The sequence below is a fragment of the Poromitra crassiceps genome (genome assembly GCF_964638095.1).
Source record: "Poromitra crassiceps genome assembly, chromosome: 7".
Taxonomy (NCBI): Eukaryota; Metazoa; Chordata; class Actinopteri; order Beryciformes; family Melamphaidae; genus Poromitra; species Poromitra crassiceps.
In genome coordinates, this window is record NC_139628.1 from 28,912,838 (window position 1) to 28,933,059 (window position 20,222).

A 20,222-nucleotide genomic window follows, 5' to 3' on the forward strand; every position below is an offset into this window, starting at 1 on the left:
GTAATGACAACACGGAAGAACTACAAGAAATCCCAGAATGCCTCACGCTCTGAATGTGTCCTTCTGTTAAACCTGTCCGCCAGGAAAACACCTGTCTTGTGACCGTTCTATAGCTGTTCCCTCCTTAAATATGCCACATAATTTAGTTCAAATAAAAATAGACAAACAAATCAGTAAAATGTATGCTTTTTTTTATACATTTTCGTAACGTCTTGTAAACATTGGGCTAGTAGTCGGCTGACTTGTTTCCCGGGGAATGTTGATAGTGAAACACCTGACTTGAAAACAACGCAAGCCACTCTCAGCATTCTTCTTTTTTATTGTAACTTCTTTACATTTCTCGTCAGATATTTTGTTGTTATCCAAAGTAAATGAGTTGCACAGGAGACAGTGATGATGACAGTCGCGGTAACAAACGGACAGTCGCGTACGTTTACAGTCCGGAATACATAGAGACTTGCGACAGTTTATCCAAAGTCCCCAACCGGGTAAGTTGAATGGGAATCATGTATGGTGTGGCTGTGGCCAAATCCAAGCTAGCTAGCTGCAAGTGAACGGTTCGCCTCTTTTTTAACGAGTGGCTTCTACTGTGCTAATTTTGTAACGTCTTAATTTCTAGGCGAGCATGGTTCACTCACTGATAGAAGCCTATGGACTGCTCCAACACATGAGGTGAGTTGGTGCAAATACATAACTAGCTAATTGTAATTTTTTGCACAAACCGAAGATGATTAGAGAGAAGGAACATAGGTTGTGATAATATGAAATGGTCTCACATACATAAACAACCCCTAGCCCTGTAGGATTAGGATACTAACGTTACTTCCTAAGATTGACAACAGATTAGTATTGAGGCTCAAGTCTCAAGTCAATAGTCCCACATCTAAATGTAGAACAGCAAGTCAGAACAAATCAAGAGTCCAGTATCAATTTAATACCTTCAAGAAAACTAAATATCAATGACTTTTCAGTATGGGTGTAAAACCTGGCAAGAATACTTTAATAAATTCACTCATCTATCTATCTGTCTGTCTGTGTGTGTGTGTGTGTGTGTGTGTGTGTGTGTATGTATATGTATATATACCGGTATATAATTATATAAAAGGGAGCATGTGGGCAATGTTTGTTTGTTCTCTGTTTCAATTTTGTCCCACTGATGATGTCATAGGAGGCATTGTGACATCACTGTTGATGTCATCAGTGATGTCATAAGACTGATGGTGTCATCAGTGATGTCATAATAGCAAAATCATCTTGTCACTGATGATGTCTTATGCTGCGTTCATGACAACTCGGACCACCGGAAGTTTCAACACAGAACCTCCGCCTCAGACATATTTGCATTCACACTGCACTTCCCGCTCGGGGGGGAAACCAAACATAGGCTATATAGGTTGCTATAGCAACCTGTGTTCAGTTAGCATTGTACCTACCTACTAGCTAACAATGCTAACCAGACATGCTGAATGCTGAATTTCACATAGTGCTCTAATGAGAGAGAAAAATAGATGACACAAATGCATATTAACGTTGACATTACATAATGAAGACATACAATTTTGTGTTAAAACATCAACACACGTCTTTATAATAATTCTGTGATTACCATTAACGATACAAGTCCCCATTTTGATGTGGCTGTGACGTCAACTCGGACAAAGCGGAGCTCTGAATGATACCCGAATTTCCGATCTGTAATTCCGACCTGGACGACCGTTCAATTCACTTTTTACAGGTCGGAAGGAACCCATTTTTTCCGGCAATCCAAGTTGTCATGATAGGCACTGATGTAAAGTGCACATCTGCGTATACATCAAGTAAAGTACATCTCCCACGACCAGACAGTATTGTTATCCAATACAATTTACATTTATTCACTCCTTATGTGCATGGACTGTACAGCCCATTTGTGTATAAAGCATGTATCAATGTTGTATTTCCCCTTTCCCCCAGCATTGTGAAGCCTCACATGGCGACTATTGAGGAAATGGCCAAGTTCCACACAGACGCGTACCTGGAGCATCTCCACAAGATCAGCCAGGACGGAGACAACGACGACCCCCAGTCCACCGACTTCGGCCTGGGTAAGACTCCTGTATGAATCCTACTCTGTGATTGGTTGTCTGCTTTATGCCCCACCAGTTGGCGTGAAAGCAACAAATCATTGATTACTTTGTGTCTCTACCCCTTGATTACTGAATTGTATTTAGGTAGACATTGGATTAATCAATTGGAGGAATCAAAGTGGTGAGAAATGGTCAAAGTTACTGGGCCTGGCAAAGACAAAGAACCACAGAGAGATTATGATTCTTTTGAGGGACATTTATATAGAAAAACACGGGGTGACTAGTGTAAGAAAATACAGGGTTCCCATGGGTCCTTGGAATGCTTGAAAGTTTGTGAATTTGAACAATAAAAATCAAGGCATTAAACGTTTTTGAAAATAGACATGGGACATTGAAAGTGCTTGAATTTAGGGATTTCCCTGCATCGAGAATTATGAGGGGGCCACCTCCATCAAATTTCGTTCCGCCTTAACTGCGCATGTGTCGGAGGAAGCATGGTGCTAGTCTTGGCTCTCCCCAGATCGGCAGAGGGTGGAGCAGCAACCGGGGCAGCAGGGGGAACAAGGGCACATCCGGCCCAAGACCACGTGCACACTTTTTGTCATCATATCCCCCCCCCCCCCCCCCCCAATTAATTACCGTAATTAAATTCTTGATAACTGATCATTCTTGAAATTGTACTGTATTCTATTAATTGGCTGGTTTGCTCAGGAGTCACTGGAAAACATGATTGTAACATAAAGTAGGCTACTATAGGATAGTATTTTCAACTAGAAAATACCACAATATACATATTCTGGTTTTCAGACAAGTAAAATGCCAACACTTTATTTCTGGTTCAAACAGATTGAATGAAGTCTGCAGATTCTCATAGACACACTATTTTGTCATCATATTTCCACGAATGGATGAATTAAATTCTCAATAACTTAATATTGAAATTATAGCCTACTATTTTATTAGTTGGCTGGTTTGCTCAGGAGTCACTGGAAAAGGATTATAACATAGTAGGCTACTATAGGATAGTATATTCAAATGTATGTTGATATTGTAGCCTACATATTCTGGTTTGTGTGTGAAATGACAGCATTTTATTTTGCGATTGGCTTGCTTCATAATCGGGAGATTAAACTATCCCGTGTGGTTGTCGCTGTGTCGTACTTCCATAAATAATGTGTTCTGTAGCTGCATCGTCACGTTTCAGTGTTGTATGTTTTTACGCAGACCTGCTTGCACTTGCTGGCGTCGCGTCTGCGACTGTGTTGGCTATGTTTTGAAGTGCGGCACCCATACCGCCTATGTTGAAATAGTAGCAAAATACGTAACCAAAAGTGACAGAAATATATGAAATTCATGTCTTCCTTTAATGTCGATACAAAGGATCACTGGGTCGGAATGTTGAAACACCCCTTTCAAAACTCAATATTTGCAAAGATGGCGGTTTCTCCTCTTGCAGGGCAAAACACTGTCATGCAGGCTGTAGGCTACCCCGCTACCTCAGTGCATGGAGCCGCGGTGAGAATGGCGATCCAATTTTTTTCTGAAGTGTTGCCACAAACAAATTCCACACAGCCAGAGCATCCAGAGTCCTTTGTGTTGACATTAAACTCAGATGTTCACGTTTCTTTGTAATGTTGGGCTGCATTTCTGGCAGATTATTGTGATTTTCTTTCAGCCCTTGATTTGAAGTGGGGGTCATGGCAGTCCGTGTGTGTGTGTGTGTGTGTGTGTGTAGGTGCGCTCGTTTGAATTCACGCAGTGTCCAAAGCGGGCGGGGGTGAACATTTAAGCAGCACGATTTGACACACACCACCCCGTCGGGAACCGAGAGGGAATCTCACCAAGCGCCCCCGAAATAAACGTCCGGTCCTTTCCGTGACATTATGACTGACTGACTGAGTGAATGAATGAGTGATGCTAAAGAGGCTTGTCTTGACCACTCGCTGCACACGTGGTAAAAATTGGTCAAGTGCAATTGGGGGAAAGAATGGGAAGACAAAACAACAACGCTCCGCCTCACGCTCTCGACAAGTGAAAACAAAATATTTTTTGAAAGTGTTGCAGTCGGTAGCTTTCATTTGCAATTGCAACTAACAGCAGAATTGAGAAGTGTTCACACATCCAAGCTTCTCTCTTAATTGTCTGTGAGCTTCTGCTAGTCCTCGGTATCAAAATTCTGTGTTGTAAGAGTAATTAACCTTGGTCCATGCATGTCATGGACCATGTCTCAAACTATGCCATGTTGTGTACTTGATTTTGGGGAATTGGGCCTTGAAAAGTCTCAATTTCCAAGAGCAGGTAAACTGAACTAATCGGCCCTTTCTACATTGTCATGGTAACGGCTAAACTTCCTGTGGCAAGTTTCTTTTTGTGACTTATTTTTCAAACCAATCCAACAAGATTCTTTGTAATGGTTTCTGGCACTACATACATAATGTCACAAATTAAAAGTTTTGGGCACATTGTGGAGCAATTTAGTGAAGGACAGAGCCGACAACAGAATGTGAAAAGGGCCCATTGACCTGCCAACAATACTTTTTACCAACCAAACTAATGACTATAACCTGTTTTCTAGAAATATGTCACCTACTTGTTTTCACTGCTGCTTCATGTATAGAATCAGTCGAGTGCAACATAATGAAAATTACTAGACAGCAACAGTGCAAGTGTCGTTTAAAAATCGGAGAACATGCAAATCAAATGTTATTTTCTTTAAAAGCTATAATTCGTGCGATAGAATTTAAGATCATTTTTAATGCCATTTCTGGTTCACTGGCCAGCACACCTATCCTGTTTGTGATATTCATGGACAGGATTTCGAGGCATAGTGGTTGGGATGGGGGGGGGGGGGGGGGGGGGGGGTTGCAGTTCGGTGGGCTGACGGCCACATTCCACTGAGTCCGTGTTCGGTCCGTCTGCGCTGTGGTACGGCTTCAGAGCAGATACGTTTCCACTCTAATCATTGTGTCAACTCCCACCTACTCCGCTGCGTTGCGTGTCTACTCCGTCCCAGCTCCGACGATCCGGAGCTCTCCGAAAAAGATACGCAAGGCTTCTATTTTTCACGGATGTCGGAGCAAAGCTGCAGGAAGTTGGGCGGAGCCAGGCATGGAGTCAACAGGGCAGAGGTGTTTACAGCATTCAATATCAAGCCAGAGGACAAACAAGTATGAGGAAAAGTTCATAATTGAAGTTGAAAACCACAAAATAATATATGACACAACACATCCTTTTTACAAGGACAACACCAAGCAAGTCCACCCCTCCTCTGCTTCTCCAGTTGGGAACAATGATCTTCTGCCTGTTTGTCGTTGTATTTATCCCACATACAAATTGTCTCGCGCGATTTCACCGCGAGAACTTGTCGGTCTCGTCACTTTAGCTGTCTGGCGGGGCGGAGCCGTGACGGGCTCTGCACGCAGCCGGTTAGTGTTGGCGGAGCACAGAGCACGTAGCAAAACCGGAGCACAGCCGCAACGCAACGCAAATGCAACCAGTGCGATTCCCCAGTGAGGATTGCATCTCTGCTTAGTGCTTCTCTCGGACAATGTGGTCCTGATAGCATCATCAGTCTGGGACCTCCAGCACTCACTGGATCCGTTTGCAGCCGAGTGGGAAGCGGCCGGGATGAGGATCAGTACCTCTAAATCTGAGGCCATGGTTCTCAGCAGGAAACCAGTAGATTGTCTACTACTCCTACTACTTTGAGGTAGAAGTATGCTTAGGTCTTTAGGGGTAAGGTGAGAAGCTCAGTCATCCGTGAGGGACTCAGAGTAGAGCCGCTGCTCCTTTGAGTAGAAATGAGCCAGTTGAGGTGGTTCGGCCATCTGGTAAAGATGCTACCTGGGCGCCTCCCTAGGGAGGTGTTCTAGGCATGTCCAGCTGGGAGGAGACCAACGGGGGAAACTGAGGTCTGGGAACGCCTCAGGATCCCCCAGTCAGAGCTGGCTAATGTGGCCAGGGAAAGGGAAGTTTGGGGTCCCCTGCTGGAACTGCTACCTCCACGACCCGATCCCGGATAAGCGATGATGAAGATGATGATGATGATGGACAGCACAGTTGAGAGAGAGAACGACAGTGAGAACTAGGAGAGAAATGCAGGTGGCCAGATTTACGGGTGCTAATTTCATACTCAGACCCTGGGAGGTGAGAAAACACTGAAGATGGAAGGGTGAGAGGAAATACCAATGATATTAATATGCAATGCATGTTTGTTGGCAGCAGAGGGCGCTATAAGACTGGAATCAAAAATCACAAAGCCTCAGCTGCCTAAAGACAGGGTTGCCACGGGTCTGGAAGTGATGGAAGTTAAAAGATAAAAAAAATCAATCACATCATACTGTGCCTACTAGTGCCTGTAACCTGGGCAGACTTTTTTAAGCCCATAAATATTAATATACTATTACTTGGCCAATAAGTATGTAACATACAAAATAAAACAAACGGTAATGTCTTCATTTAATATAGAATGCAAAGGATGTAACTGGCTCGTTTAACTGTGTTTGTATGGACTGTTATTTGAAACGTGACCGGTAGGTTTCAGATTTGTCCGGTAACATACATTATTTTGCGGTGCAGACTGTGGAGCAGTGCGGGCTTGTTCTGCCCCCAAAATCCAAAAGAGTGGCAACCCTGTAAAGAGAATAGCACTTCACTTTCAAGGTCCAGATCTGCTGTCAAATCTCTTTCTTTCTAACGAGCTTGCTCTTTATAAATTAGATACAGCAAACTCAGTGACAACACACAGAAAAATAAGCTAGAAACTAAAATAAACTAAAAGGTATATCAAGAAATACAGATATGAAATACAGCATAAGATAAATAAAAACACAGATGGAGTCTGAAGTGTAACCTATATGAGGAAAAGAGAATAACTTAATAATTAAAATGCATAAAAAGAGAAGAACGATCAATAAGAACTAAAAACCCATATTACATAGACAAAAACAGACACAAATGTAAGATAACATAACTAGAGATTCAGGAGACATTGAAAGAAATGGGATACAAATAAGTCGTAATACTTTTCTTAAGTCATCATCTGTCAGTCATCATTTGATATCAGGGGGAAGACTGTACCATAGTTTTGGCACAAAGGCAACAGTAGCAAGTCTTTATTGATTTTAGTCATTTTTTCTTTTCTCTCCTGCCTCTCTTGGACGCTGAGTGTTCCCTGACATTGTTCTTAAAAAACAACAGCATCCAACTTATTCTAGGAAAAGTCAGTAGGAAGGAAAGAAGATTTAGCAGACTGTGTTCTCTGTGGACTGTGGTGTTTTGTCACTTAGCTGTGCAGGAGTGTCTCTGTATTGTTCACCTCTGCGTACTGACAGATTGAGGATGGGTTGGTTCCTGTCCAGCACCGGCCAACAGAGAGTCTCACATCATGAGTTCAATCCCAAAGTATTAGCTTAAGCTCAATCTACGTCATTGTTAAATCTCTGGCATTGAACACGGAGGATCCTGTCTTTAAAAATCCTAGCAATTTGTTGACAAAAGTTTGCACTAATGTTTCTACTTTTCTGGTACTGTCAGATAAAAGAAAACAGGTTCAAATGTATGTCTCAGAGGTGGGGAGTCATGTAACATGTTGAATACGTTGAGACTTGACTTGAGTTGTGTTCTGGTGACTTGGGACTTGACTTTGACTTGTACTTTGATGACTTGAAAAGGTTTCTAAAGTCTTGACCAAGGATCTAAGTTGTGTTCCATCACAACTCATGATGCCCTTACCAAGTTTTTATCTCATTAAAACCATATTGCATTGACAAATCTTAGATATTGACTTGGAACTTGACATTAAAGACATGGGCTTGACTTGGTAATCTAATCTACATTTAATTTTAGGACTAGAGACCTGTGCCTCAAGAATTGAGACTCACTTGAGTTGAGACTCGAGCAAAGTTGACTTGGTCACACCTTTGCTAACAGCACAGAATGTAGCCATGTCAATTGGATTCTGTTGAGACAAACAAGTTACATTTAGAAACAAAATCAGATGTTCATAGCCACTGTTACCCAATATGGCCGCCACCACCTGGAATACATCAGATCGGCAATTAGGCCCCGCCCCCTTTTAGAGGGAAAACACAAGCCTCTCCCCGTCGACTTCAATGTAAAATAGCACTACCCCCAAAAATTATAGAAAAATAACTGAATCAATCTCGTTTATTAATGACCCCAAAACAGCATGACATGATAATATATTACAACTCATCTGGCCATAGAATGGGCAAGATACACCGAAATATTACATTGACCCATCTAAAATCATGTGACTCATGTCATATATTTACATTACAGCCCAGAGCCAAGTAGCCTACAACGACGCTGGGCTCCACTACAACAGCATTTCATGTCGGAAGGCTAAATTAGCAACAGGCGGACACCGGAACTAGGTCAGAGACGGGTCATGAGTTACCTGATTTTAGATGGGTCAAAGTAATATTTCCGGTGTATCTTGCCCATTCTATGGCCAGACGAGTTGTAATATATTGTCATGTCATGGTGTTTTGGGGTCATTAATAAACGAGATTGATTCTGTTATTTTTCTATAATTTTTTTTTGGTAGTGCTATTTTACATGGAGGTCAACAGCAACAGGGAGAGGCTTGTGTTTCCCCCCTAAAAGGGGGCGGGAACATGTGCCGCCAGCAGCCGCCTACAAAATGACGTATTGCCGATCTGGTGTATCCCTCTACACCAAAGTATTTTTCTTAGTCATCAGAGCCCTGAATCAACATGATTCTCCAACAACTTTGCTGTCCTAGTCGTGTCATCTGTATGCTTCACTCAGGGCAGCAATGAGCTTTTGCTGAGTTGAACCTGTTTCAACCCGACCAATGGGGCGGGGCGATGCTGAAGGGATCCCCATCGTCGTTGGTTGTTATTGGACGAGCAGCCAGCCTTCACCACCAGGCTTTATGTTTCTAACTTTAGACTCAACTTACACTTCACCCTCCTTGTTTTTAATATTTCCTTGACTCTCCCTCTGTCCTTCCTCTCTGTCGTGTCCTTAGCTCATCCCTCTCTCGCTTCCTCCTTTTGTCTCCTCCACACCTCTGTGTGTCTCCTCTGTCCTTCCATCCTTCCTCCGCGTGACTCCTCCCTTTCCTGGATCAAGACCTGTCTGTCTCTCTCTTCAGCATCACACTCCTTCATCACCTTCAATGTGTCTTTTCTCCACACCCAATTGTTTCCCCTCCATCACACCCGTTAGCCTTCCCCCTTTCCTTCTTTCTTTCTTTCTTTCTTTCTTTCTTTCTTTCTTTCTTTCTTTCTTTCTTTCTTTCTTTCTTTCCTTCTTTTCTTTCTTTCTTTCCTTCTTTCTTTCTTTCTTTCTTTCCTTCTTTCTTTCTCCCTTTCTTTCTTTCTTTCCTTCTTTTCTTTCTTTCTTTCTTTCTTTCTTTCTTTCTTTCTTTCCTTCTTTCTTTCTTTCTTTCTCCCTTTCTTTCTTTCTTTCTTTCTTTCTTTCCTTCTTTCTTTCTTTCTTTCTTTCTTTCTTTCTCCCTTTCTTTCTCCCTTGTCTTTCTCTTCATTCCCACCTATCATTTTTCCAGCTTTCTCTCTCCTCTTTTGTCTCGCCCCATCATTCTCTTTTCCCTTCCTCCAACTGTCTTTCCCTCAGACTCTCTTTCTCTCTCTCTCTCTTTCTCTCTCTCTCTCTCTCTCTCTCTCTCTCTCCCCCTCCTTTCATTCCATCATACATGAGGGGGCCTTAAAGGAAGCCTTTGCTGATTTTCACCCGGCGTTGTATCATCACAGTGTGGGTAATATATGCAGATGGAGAGACTTTACCTTGTCTTCATGGTTTCCTGCACAGAGAGCTCTGCAGTTTATTCCAGGCACTTCCGTGTCAGAATGATGCAAACTGCATCATTCTGGATGTGGAAGTGAACAGATGTTCTGCTGGTGAGATTGGCTGTTCCAACTACAGATTGTTTATTATTATAATTTTTTTCTGGATGCGCATCGGGAGCCTTAACGAGCGTTAATGACTCATGCCAGCTGGCGGGGGCGGAGTTTTTGCAGGCAGACGAAAAGGGATTTCTCAATACAGAAAACATATAGTAAAGGTAAACACTGTCCATCTGCTTATACTAATGAGATTATAATTAATGATACAAAATGGGGTGAAATTCAGCAAAGAGTAATTAATAACTTGCTACTCAAAAGAGAATTATTCTGGATATATACATTGGGCACTATGGCCCCAAAAGGCCTAAATGAGGACTTTGATATGAGACCTTTTCTATAGAGGGTGATGTAATCCTATACTCCAATCTGGTATTAGGATGTCCCTACTCTAATGCTCTCTCTCTATTGTTCTCTCTCCCTTCTAGTGGTGATCTCATTCATAAGTGGTATTTTTGTATTTTTTTAAAAAACTTTCTACTAATTACTATTTGTTTTAAGCAATAGACTAGGTCCCCATTTCTGCAAATGTAATATGTTGTGGTCAATGAAGTCGCCTCCAGGGTGCATTTACATGCATTTTTGTATTTGTTTTGGGCCTCTTTCAAACTTTACTTAAATACTTACTATAATATAGAGCCCACAAACTACTCCCTTTTTGGGTGACATGTACATGTAGAATTATTTCTGTCCTATTTGTCTACTACACTGTATATATATACTGTTAGAATCTATACATTTGTGCCTAGAATAACCTGTCTTTTTATGTGTGTACATCTTTATTTTAACTTTACTAATTACTAATTGCTGGACACCTGGTGATCTGTCATGTATATTGATACGGGTATTTAAGACGGCGTCTCTCTGCCACTCCAGAAAGCGTCTTGAGGAAGGGCCAGTGTGGCCCGAAACGTCACGCTGTTTTTGCAAATATAAAGAAAACCTAAACGGGAGCTCCTCGGTGTGCGGATTGTTTCTTTTCTCACTGTAAGTACTCTTGATCCAGCACCCAGGCCCAGTGTGGCCTAGTTTTTGGATGTGCGTGTCCCTACCTATTTTTTGTGAAATTCAGCAAAGCCTTCCTTTAAGATTAGACAAATGGACGTGTGTGCGAGAAAGTTTGCAAGTTCAAATCTGCAGATGGGAGTGAATAATTGAGAGATATACAAATGCCGTTCTACCGCTGGAGTGTCCTTGAGCAACGCTTTTCATACACAAGTTAACTATTTAAAAACAAGGCCAGGTCGAAACCTGGCATAGGGCCGTTGTGCTCAGTAAAGTCCAGAACTCTGCCAAGGTGTAGAGTCATTTGTGTTCAGTCTAAAATTTTGGCCCCTTGAAACCAGATTAGAGGACCATTTACATTAAGATTAGACTGTTTTTCTGTCTTAACCATCAATTTGCTGAGTGAGTGGCACTGCTCTTGCCCAGATGTAGCCATATAGGTAAAACACTAATATTTTCTGACTCACCTCCACCACCACCTGCTGATGTCTATATTATTTAACCATCTCATTCTAGTGATGTCACGGTACCAATAATTCAGTAGTCGGTACCGGTACTAGTGAATTTCCACGGTACTCGGTACCAATTTCGGTACCACGGTAAAAAAAACCAGACTGATATTTCTTGAACATATTCTCCTTTATTAAAGTATGCAACCATTTTCAATGAACAAATGGCATGTAGCCTTCAACTTTAAAACAAAACAATGTGCTTCTGCTTACTTCTTCTTACATTCAACTCTGTATGGCAGTGAGTACAGACAGTGCAACACCAGTGGCATGTAGCCCTCAAGTATTTAATTTTATTATTATATTAAATATTATAATTTAATTTATTTCACAGAATTGCTGGAATCCTTTTTTTTCAACGGTGTATATTGGTATTTGATCGATGCATAGGAATTCTGCCAATGCCCTATCACACTTTCTTGCTTCATGTGAGTCATATTTCCTCTGCTTTTCAAAAACATCAGGAATTGTCTGCTGGGTGGTCTTTTGGGCTCCGCGACTTGTGCCTTCCTCTTCATCTTCATCTCTCGCATACTGTTAAATGGAAAGTAACGTCAGTGAGATTTACTAAAATAAAGAGATGATAAAGACAACTGCACATACACACATGTAGAGTGCAAGCAATTTTATGTAGCTAGTTTTAATTCACGGACATGTTTCACCCGAAAGAAGCTTGTATTTATTTTGATGCCATGTTGAACTATGGCTAAGTTCGGCTATTAGCCGTGTCCCATAATGTTTCCATTACAAACATTGCATGCACACGTGTTACACTATGCTAGCTAACGCTGTACCAGGTATTAGCCGGGTCCCATAATGATTCCATTACAAAACACGTTAACGTTAGCGCAAACGTTTTTTGGTTACACAATGCATTGCCAGCTATCTCAAAAACGAATGTGACATGTGAATGTGTCTGTTTGATATGTTGTTAAATGTGTTATTTTACACCGTTTGAAAGAAGTAACCCACCTTGAATTATTTGAACAGGTCTGGGTGCCTGTCTTTCAGCTGCTTGGCGAGATTGGATGTGTTACCCTGTTTGGTTTGGAACTCCCTTTCACACTTTTTGCAGATGGGACTTTGGGGACTGATATTTCCAAATGCGACTCTTTGCATTCTTCTTCTCAACAAGTTGAGTTGTTGGAATAGGACAGGAGCAGCCGCAACCGAATGCTGTCACATTCACAGCTGCTTTACATTAGGACAAAAAAGACGATACATGTCAACTCCTCAAAAATCGAATCAATAAATTCGTAGTCGGATCGAGAGAGGCACCAGACGGTGAAATGTCCGACGACCGGCTCTTGTGGAACTCTCTGAACGAGCTAGCCACAATATTAGCCAGAGGTGCATTACCGCCACCTACCAGACTGGAAAGCGGAAAGACATTACATCGCCTGAATCCTCCGTGAATCCGTGCTAAAATGGTCTGGGCGACAGAGTGGAATGTCCTCCGTGAATCCGTGCTAAAATGGTCTGGGCGACAGAGTGGAATGTAAGGGCCCTGCTGTGCATTCTGCACAACGGCCCCAAAAAGGTCAAGAAGAGTTAAAAACTGTCATCTCTTTCCTTCTCTCCCTCTCGCTCCAGGCTACGACTGCCCCGTGGTGGAGGGGATATTCGACTACGCAGCAGCAGTAGGGGGCGCTACGCTGACGGCAGCCCAGTGTCTGCTGGACAACAAGTGTGAGGTGGCTATCAACTGGGCAGGGGGGTGGCACCACGCCAAGAAGTGAGAGCACTGCTTCACACATACAGTACATGGACACACAAACATACATTATGTACTGTACATATTGAGGGTGCTTTAGTTCAGGGGTTCAGGGACTGAACTAACTGACCAACTGAGTTTTTTTTTACTGTTTTATGGAGTGATAATTGGATAATTCTCTCTTTTTTCCCTCTCTGATTTCCCCCCCCCCAATTCCTCAATTCCCCAATTGTACTTGGCCAATTTCCCCCCCTGGTCCCCCCGATCGCTGCTCCACCCTCTGCCGATCTGGGGAGAGCTGTAGACTAGCACCATGCTTCCCCCGACACATGCACAGTTGCCAGCTGCTTCTTTTTACCTGACAGCGGGGAGCTTCACTGGCAGGACCTAGCACGTGGGAGGATCACGCTATTCCCACCAGTTCCCTTTCACCCCGACCAGGCGCCCCGACTGACCAGAGGAGGCGCTAGTGCAGCGACCAGGACACATACCCCCAATCCGGCTTCCCACTCGCAGACACCAGCCAATCGTGCCTGTATGGACGGCCGACCAAGCCAGAGGTAACGCGGGGGCGCGAACCTGCGACCCTCGTGTTGATAGGCAAGGAATCTACCGCTACCCGGACGCCATGATTCTCTTTTTCTAATGGCATGTTATTGTCCCTCACCCAAAGAAATCAGCACTGTGTCCATCTGTCAACTGTTTCCACTGATCTTAATAACTTAAATGGACTTTGCATCTTCACACTGTGTTCCTCCATTAAAACAATAGAGCTGAACAGTCACGTGACATTTCTTGCCCCGGAAGAGAGTTTCCCATTCATGTTCTCCATAGACATTTATAAAAATCCTTATATAAGGAGTTGTAAGGCTGGAACCAAGCCAACCAGCGACCTACTGAATCCTGAGTGACCATAAAACATTTCACTTGACGCAAAAACAAAAATAAAGACGGAGAAAAACAAGATTAACCCCAAAACGTCTTCATTTGATATGGAATGGATAGTTCAAATAAGTGTACTACTGTAAAAAATGAAAAAACAAATTTTTTCAAGAAATAGACTTTAGATCCCTTCTAGTGGAAAACTGAAACACCCAAGTTGCGGTCCCTACCCACAGGAAGTGTCACAAATTTGAAAATTAAATTTTTTCGTTGTTATTTTTTGTTTTTGCTTCAAGTGAAATGCTTTATGGTCACTCATGATTCAGTAGGTCAGTGGTTGGCTTTGTTCCAGCCGTGTACAACTCGTTATATAAGGATTTTTATAAATGTCTATGGAGAAAATGAATGGGGAACTCTCTTCCGGGGCAAGAAACGTCACGTTCAGCTCTACTACACTGAATGGCCTGATGGGGGAGCTAGATGTAAAGGTCAAGATTTCAAACAATTTCAAGTTCATCTCTCTCTCTCTTCCTCCACCAGGGACGAGGCGTCAGGTTTCTGCTATGTGAACGATGCTGTGTTGGGCATCCTCAAACTGAGGGAGAAGTACGAGAGAGTTCTTTATGTGGACGTTGACCTGCATCACGGAGACGGTACACGCACACACACACACGCACGCACGCACGCGCAGACGCACGCACGCACACACACACACACACACACACACACACACACACACACACACACACACACACACATAACATACACACACACAAACAAACAATTCATTGCAATAGCAATTCAAACTGTATTGTCTCCTAAGGGAAGCTGGGCTTGTAGACAGGTTTACAGTAGAAACACACAGTACAAGTGCAGAATGAAAACACACTAAATACAATATGAACACAGAACATAAAAACACAATAAGATTACAAATCACGACAGCAGATGCTGTACAGACAAACATCAGTTGATAAGATCAGACATACAGCTTGACTACCTACCGTAAATTATTGCAGAGACTTAAGTGCTTTTTGAAGGTTATGTGACCTTATTTGAGGTCTGAGTAGTTTGGTTAACATGCCAAATATTACAACCACAAATTAAAGCTAACCCTTCTTAATATTCTCTTGTCTTTTGTCTTATTCCACTCATTTATAGTGTCAGAACTTCCATCAGCTATGCTCAATATGAAACAAGCTGATTTTGTGTGCTTCATTTCCTTATTTTGGTTTATAACTTGCTCTAAAGTCCACTTCTAAGTGGCATGAAAGAGGTTTTTAAAGTCTTACATTTGGTTTTCTGAAACCTGCAGACTAGCCTGGTAAACATCATGTGACTTCACATTCTGTTTCGTACTGTGGATCAGTCTGGCTTCCAGCAATTTCCACAAATTACAAAGTGGAAAGTACAAGTACACTTATCGCGCGCGCGCGGGGGTGGGGGGGACAACTGAACTGAAAAACAAGTAAGATACTGTTATTATTTTTTAAATTGTGATGGTAACCGGGTAACCGTGTTGCGAAGGGGGCTAAATGACGCTACAAAATTAGGCTAAATTCAGAAAATTGTGTCGCGACTTAATGACTAAGGAAAAATGTGGGTCGTGAGGCTAGAACAGTTGAGAACGGCTGCTGTAAATGACAAAGTACTATACTAAAGGGCCTAAATATCCAACAGCAAAAATTCATCTTGGTGTTTTTCCTTCGTCTCTCGTCAGGTGTGGAAGACGCCTTCAGCTTCACGTCCAAAGTCATGACCGTCTCCCTCCACAAGTTCTCTCCTGGATTCTTCCCAGGTCGGTCAGCTCAGGAGACGAGACGTTTGCATATGATGGAGAATGTACCATGATACAGTGTGCTGGGATGCAAGTCTGCCCCCCAAAGCCAAAGGGCGGTAACTACATGAGAAAAATGACTGCTATCTCCTCTCCTGACAACAGCGTTCTTGGTATAGAAGCGGGCGATATAGATTAGAGTACTGCAGGGTTCCCTTGTCTGGAAGTCTATGTGATTTTTGTATGGGGACTTTGGTTAGATGCCTGAAATCAGGTCTGTGATTAACAAAACAAAAGTTGTATGGTTAAAAATTGTGATTTTTGACAATCAATCTTTTATGATTCAGAAATCATACAAGTGGTCCAAATTTGTCAAGGTTATATTGCTGAACACAAAGATCACAGTCTCATAACTTTTTTAACCACAGACCAAAAATCCTCATACAAAAATCCCATTGACATCCAGATGAGGGAACCGATAGGTCTTATTTAAAGAGAAAACTAACTGAAATCTTGAAAAACACAAAAAATATGTTACTATATACCGTGGTAGGGTCATAATTGGAGTAATTCTCAGTGAACATTGCAACTTTATCATGTAAGCTCTAAATGTGTGTGTGTGTGTGTGTGTGTGTGTGTGTGTGTGTGTGTGTGTGTGTGTGTGTGTGTGTGTGTGTGTGTGTGTGTGTGTGTGTAGGTACCGGAGACCTGTGTGACACGGGGCTGGGTAAGGGCCGCTGGTACGCCGTTAACGTTCCACTGGACGACGGCATCAAGGACGACAGATACTTCCAGACTTTCACCAGGTACACACACACACACACACACACACACACACACACACACACACACACACACACACACACACACACACACACACACACACACACACACACACACACAGTCACGTCTACAGACATTTACAGCTTAGAGGCACAGAGGATTCTTGCAACAGTCACCACCAAAGTCCACTCACATTTTAAACGTCTTTAAATTCCTAATAATTCTGTAACAAAAAAAGAGAGATGGGACGATATCACAATGCGTGTCACGGGGCAGAAAAATGAATTGTGATATTAGCTCTGTTTTACTCTACTGTAATAATCACAAATGAGATGCTTGACTGTCATATTTCACAAAATCTTCATACAAATTATATATAATAATTTAGAATTGTTTACGTTCTAGCGAGCCAGGGTCAGAAAAAACAATTCTGCACAGTCAGACTTTGTTGTCATTGAACTTTTATTTATTACCGTACATGGTAACGTGGTTTTATCGAGTCATGAACCTCATCATATCGCGTATTGAATCGTGAGATAAGCATATCGTCCTGTCCGCGTGTATACTTTTGCTAACCTAGTTTAGGGGAAACCACGCCCACGCCCACATGACGCGCCGGAAGAATTGCCTAGCCGCTCCGCTAGCTTAGCAAGCTAGCAAAACGCTCACCTAAAAAGTGATTTATTAACCAAATCTTTGCTCTAACCGCCAGATTACAACTTCAGAAGAATCACTCCAATTATAACTTCAAGATGATTTCTTCCACTTTTTTGTGATCATCGCTTACTAGGCCTGCACAATTAATCGTATTTTCATCGTCATCGCAATATGAACATGCGCAATAAACACATCGCAAGCCATCGTCAAGCCAGCCTCCCCTGCGACATACACAGTCAAACTAGCCGACGCGGTGCGGCGATACAGTCGAGTGTCGCAAAATGCAGCATCATGTTATGGTCATTGACTTGTGGGCGTGGTTTCACCTAAACTAGGTTGGCAAAAGTATACACACGTCCTGTCCATTGACTGTATAAAAAATGGATGTCATGACGGCTCCTCAAAAGTGAAGCCAAAACATCTCGATCGCCCACTTGTGGCCGGCTGCAGTATAGGTCATAAGTCCCGCCCCCTCCATGTTAGCGGATGGGAAACTAAGAAATCAAAGTACATGCCAAATATTTCCCCCCCACAAAGATGTTTTCTGTCGTTTTAAGTAGTTCTTATCACGCTGATGTATTTTCAAGTGCTCATTTTTCGGATAACTTTGTTTCGAATTAGTCATTTGACAATATAAAAACGGGGTCTAACGTCATGATTGAAAGCTGTGATCATCCCATCGCCCGACTCTACTGCTCAGACTAGGGCTCCACATGACCTCACACAAGCAAGATGGCAGCTCGCGGGGAAACGAGATATTTTAGCTTCACTTTCCCATCGAGGTAGGATGTGGTCAGTGTAGTCAGTGTGGTCTGGTCACTGATCAGATGATCTCCAGCTGGTTGTCTCACAGCATGTGTCTGGTGGTCACAGTGTTCTGCAGGAGGTGCGGGCTCTGTTCAGCCCGGAGGCGGTGGTGATGCAGCTGGGCGCTGACACCATGGCAGGAGACCCCATGTGCTGCTTCAACATGACCCCCCTCGGCCTGGGCCACTGCCTCAACTACGTGCTGGACTGGCAGCTACCCACACTGCTGCTGGGAGGAGGTAGGGTGTGTGTGTGTGTGTGTGTGTGTGTGTGTGTGTGTGTGTGTGTGTGTGTGTGTGTGTGTGTGTGATCTGTCATAGGCTACTTTGGCCATGTTCACATTACAGGCAAATCCGTTTTGCTGATGAAGTCATTAATCATCATCATCTTGATTGGTTTCCCAAATCTGATTTGGGAGTGTGTCCACACTGCCACAAATCTGATTTTCAAGTCGGATCTGTGTGTCCAGACCTAAACAGCCTATCTGCATGGGTTGCTCAGGTAACGACGTGGGCGTCAGTAAATACGTACGTAGGTGACGTGGTTTTCCTGCGCAGAAGCATTTGATGACGAGTTGCAAGTGACGTTCAAATCAGATTCGGTGGATCTGCGCGTCCGCACTGAAGTCACATCAGTCGAAAGCAGATTGGAAACTACCTCCATATGTGGTTTGGGACAAGTGACACAAATCAGACTTGGAGCATCCAGACTCATAAAACCAATCTGGATAAAGTCATTATTAGGTCACTAAAGTTCACAAATCAGACTTGGAGCGTCCAGACTCATAAAACCAATCTGGATAAAGTCATTATTAGATTACTAAAGTTCACAAGATATAAGCTTGCAGTGCAGCCCGGCACAAAGGCTGATGTCACGGAGACTGAGGACACACCTCCCTGTGACAGACCAACTGCTGGCACCTCAGGTCGTCACGGGGGTCCCAGACAAAAAAAACACGATTTCAGACGGAAGCCCGTCTTTATTGTCACACGGACACTACAACACATGCATGCGGCCACAACACACACTCATGCTGACGGTGGCCGGTGAAATATGTCCTCTGTATTTGACCCATCCAGGCTTGTCCTTTCCTCCAGGGGGCAGGCCAGGAGCAGTGGTCGCTTTTTCTTTCCAGCGCCCGGGGACCATCATTGGACCATCATTGGAACCAACTTCAGATGTTGTCGTCACTGGTCGGATGACGATCTTCTGCATGTTTTTAGTGGGGGGTTATGTACGGAGGAACCCCCTTGGGGGTACGGGGAGAACATGCAAACTCCACACAGAAAGGCCCTTTTGACGAGATAGCCCACCTGGGCACTAGGCACTGAAGATATGGGGGGGTCACAACCCAGGACCTTCTAGCTGTGAGGCGACAGCGCTACCGACTGCGCCACCGTACCCCACAAGTTGCGTGTGAAGCACCAGATGGCGAAGCTCACTTATGACAGGTCAGCTAAGGACCTGCCTGAGCTGAACGTCGGCCAGCCCATCAGGATGAAGCTGCTCCCCGGGGACAGGACGGGCCGATGGAGAAAAGGTGTGTGTCTGCAGCAGGCGGGCCCCAGGTCCTACCTCGTTGACGTTGAAGGGACTATGTACCGCCGCAACAGGGTCGATCTCAGAGCAGCAGAGACGGCCCCTCCCCAGCCGTCGAGTGCAGCCCCCAGAGCAGCCCAGTGATGCGCTTGCAGCAGAGGGGCAGCAGAGGAATGAGGACAGCGCCGTAGAGGACGACACCAGTCACGGGGGGGCGGACCATCCATCACGCCCTCTCACACAGACTGTTGTCACACCATGTCGAGAGGAGCAGAGCCGTGCCTACTCGCAGAGTGGGAGGCTGATTATTAAGCCTCGAGACAGACTAGATCAGGGGTGCCCACACTTTTTCAGCTTGGGAGCTACTTTTAAAATGACCAAGTCAAAGTGATCTACCAAACATATTTATTTATATATATATACACTGAGTGTGGAACAGTGGAAAAACTGTGGAAAAACTGTGGAAACAGTGGAAAAACAGTGGAAAAACAGTGACAACAGTGGAAAAACAGTAAAAAAAAATAAAAAAATAAAAAAAAAAATTTTTTTTTCTTCCCCAATGCCACGCGA

At 43.5% G+C, this 20,222-nt stretch overlaps 1 protein-coding gene across 1 annotated transcript; it reads left to right on the plus strand.

Annotated features, from left to right (window-relative positions):
* Positions 1-355: 355 nt before the first annotated feature.
* On the plus strand, positions 356-19,796 carry LOC310779523 (histone deacetylase 8-like; the record flags this gene model as incomplete). Its single annotated transcript, XM_083640051.1, has 9 exons — positions 356-488; positions 620-672; positions 1,954-2,084; positions 13,087-13,228; positions 14,630-14,742; positions 15,810-15,887; positions 16,564-16,672; positions 18,180-18,357; positions 19,524-19,796. Exons 1-9 carry the CDS (start codon positions 372-374, stop codon positions 19,794-19,796), a joined length of 1,194 nt encoding a protein of 397 aa, XP_083496177.1. The 5' UTR covers positions 356-371.
* Positions 19,797-20,222: the final 426 nt, after the last annotated feature.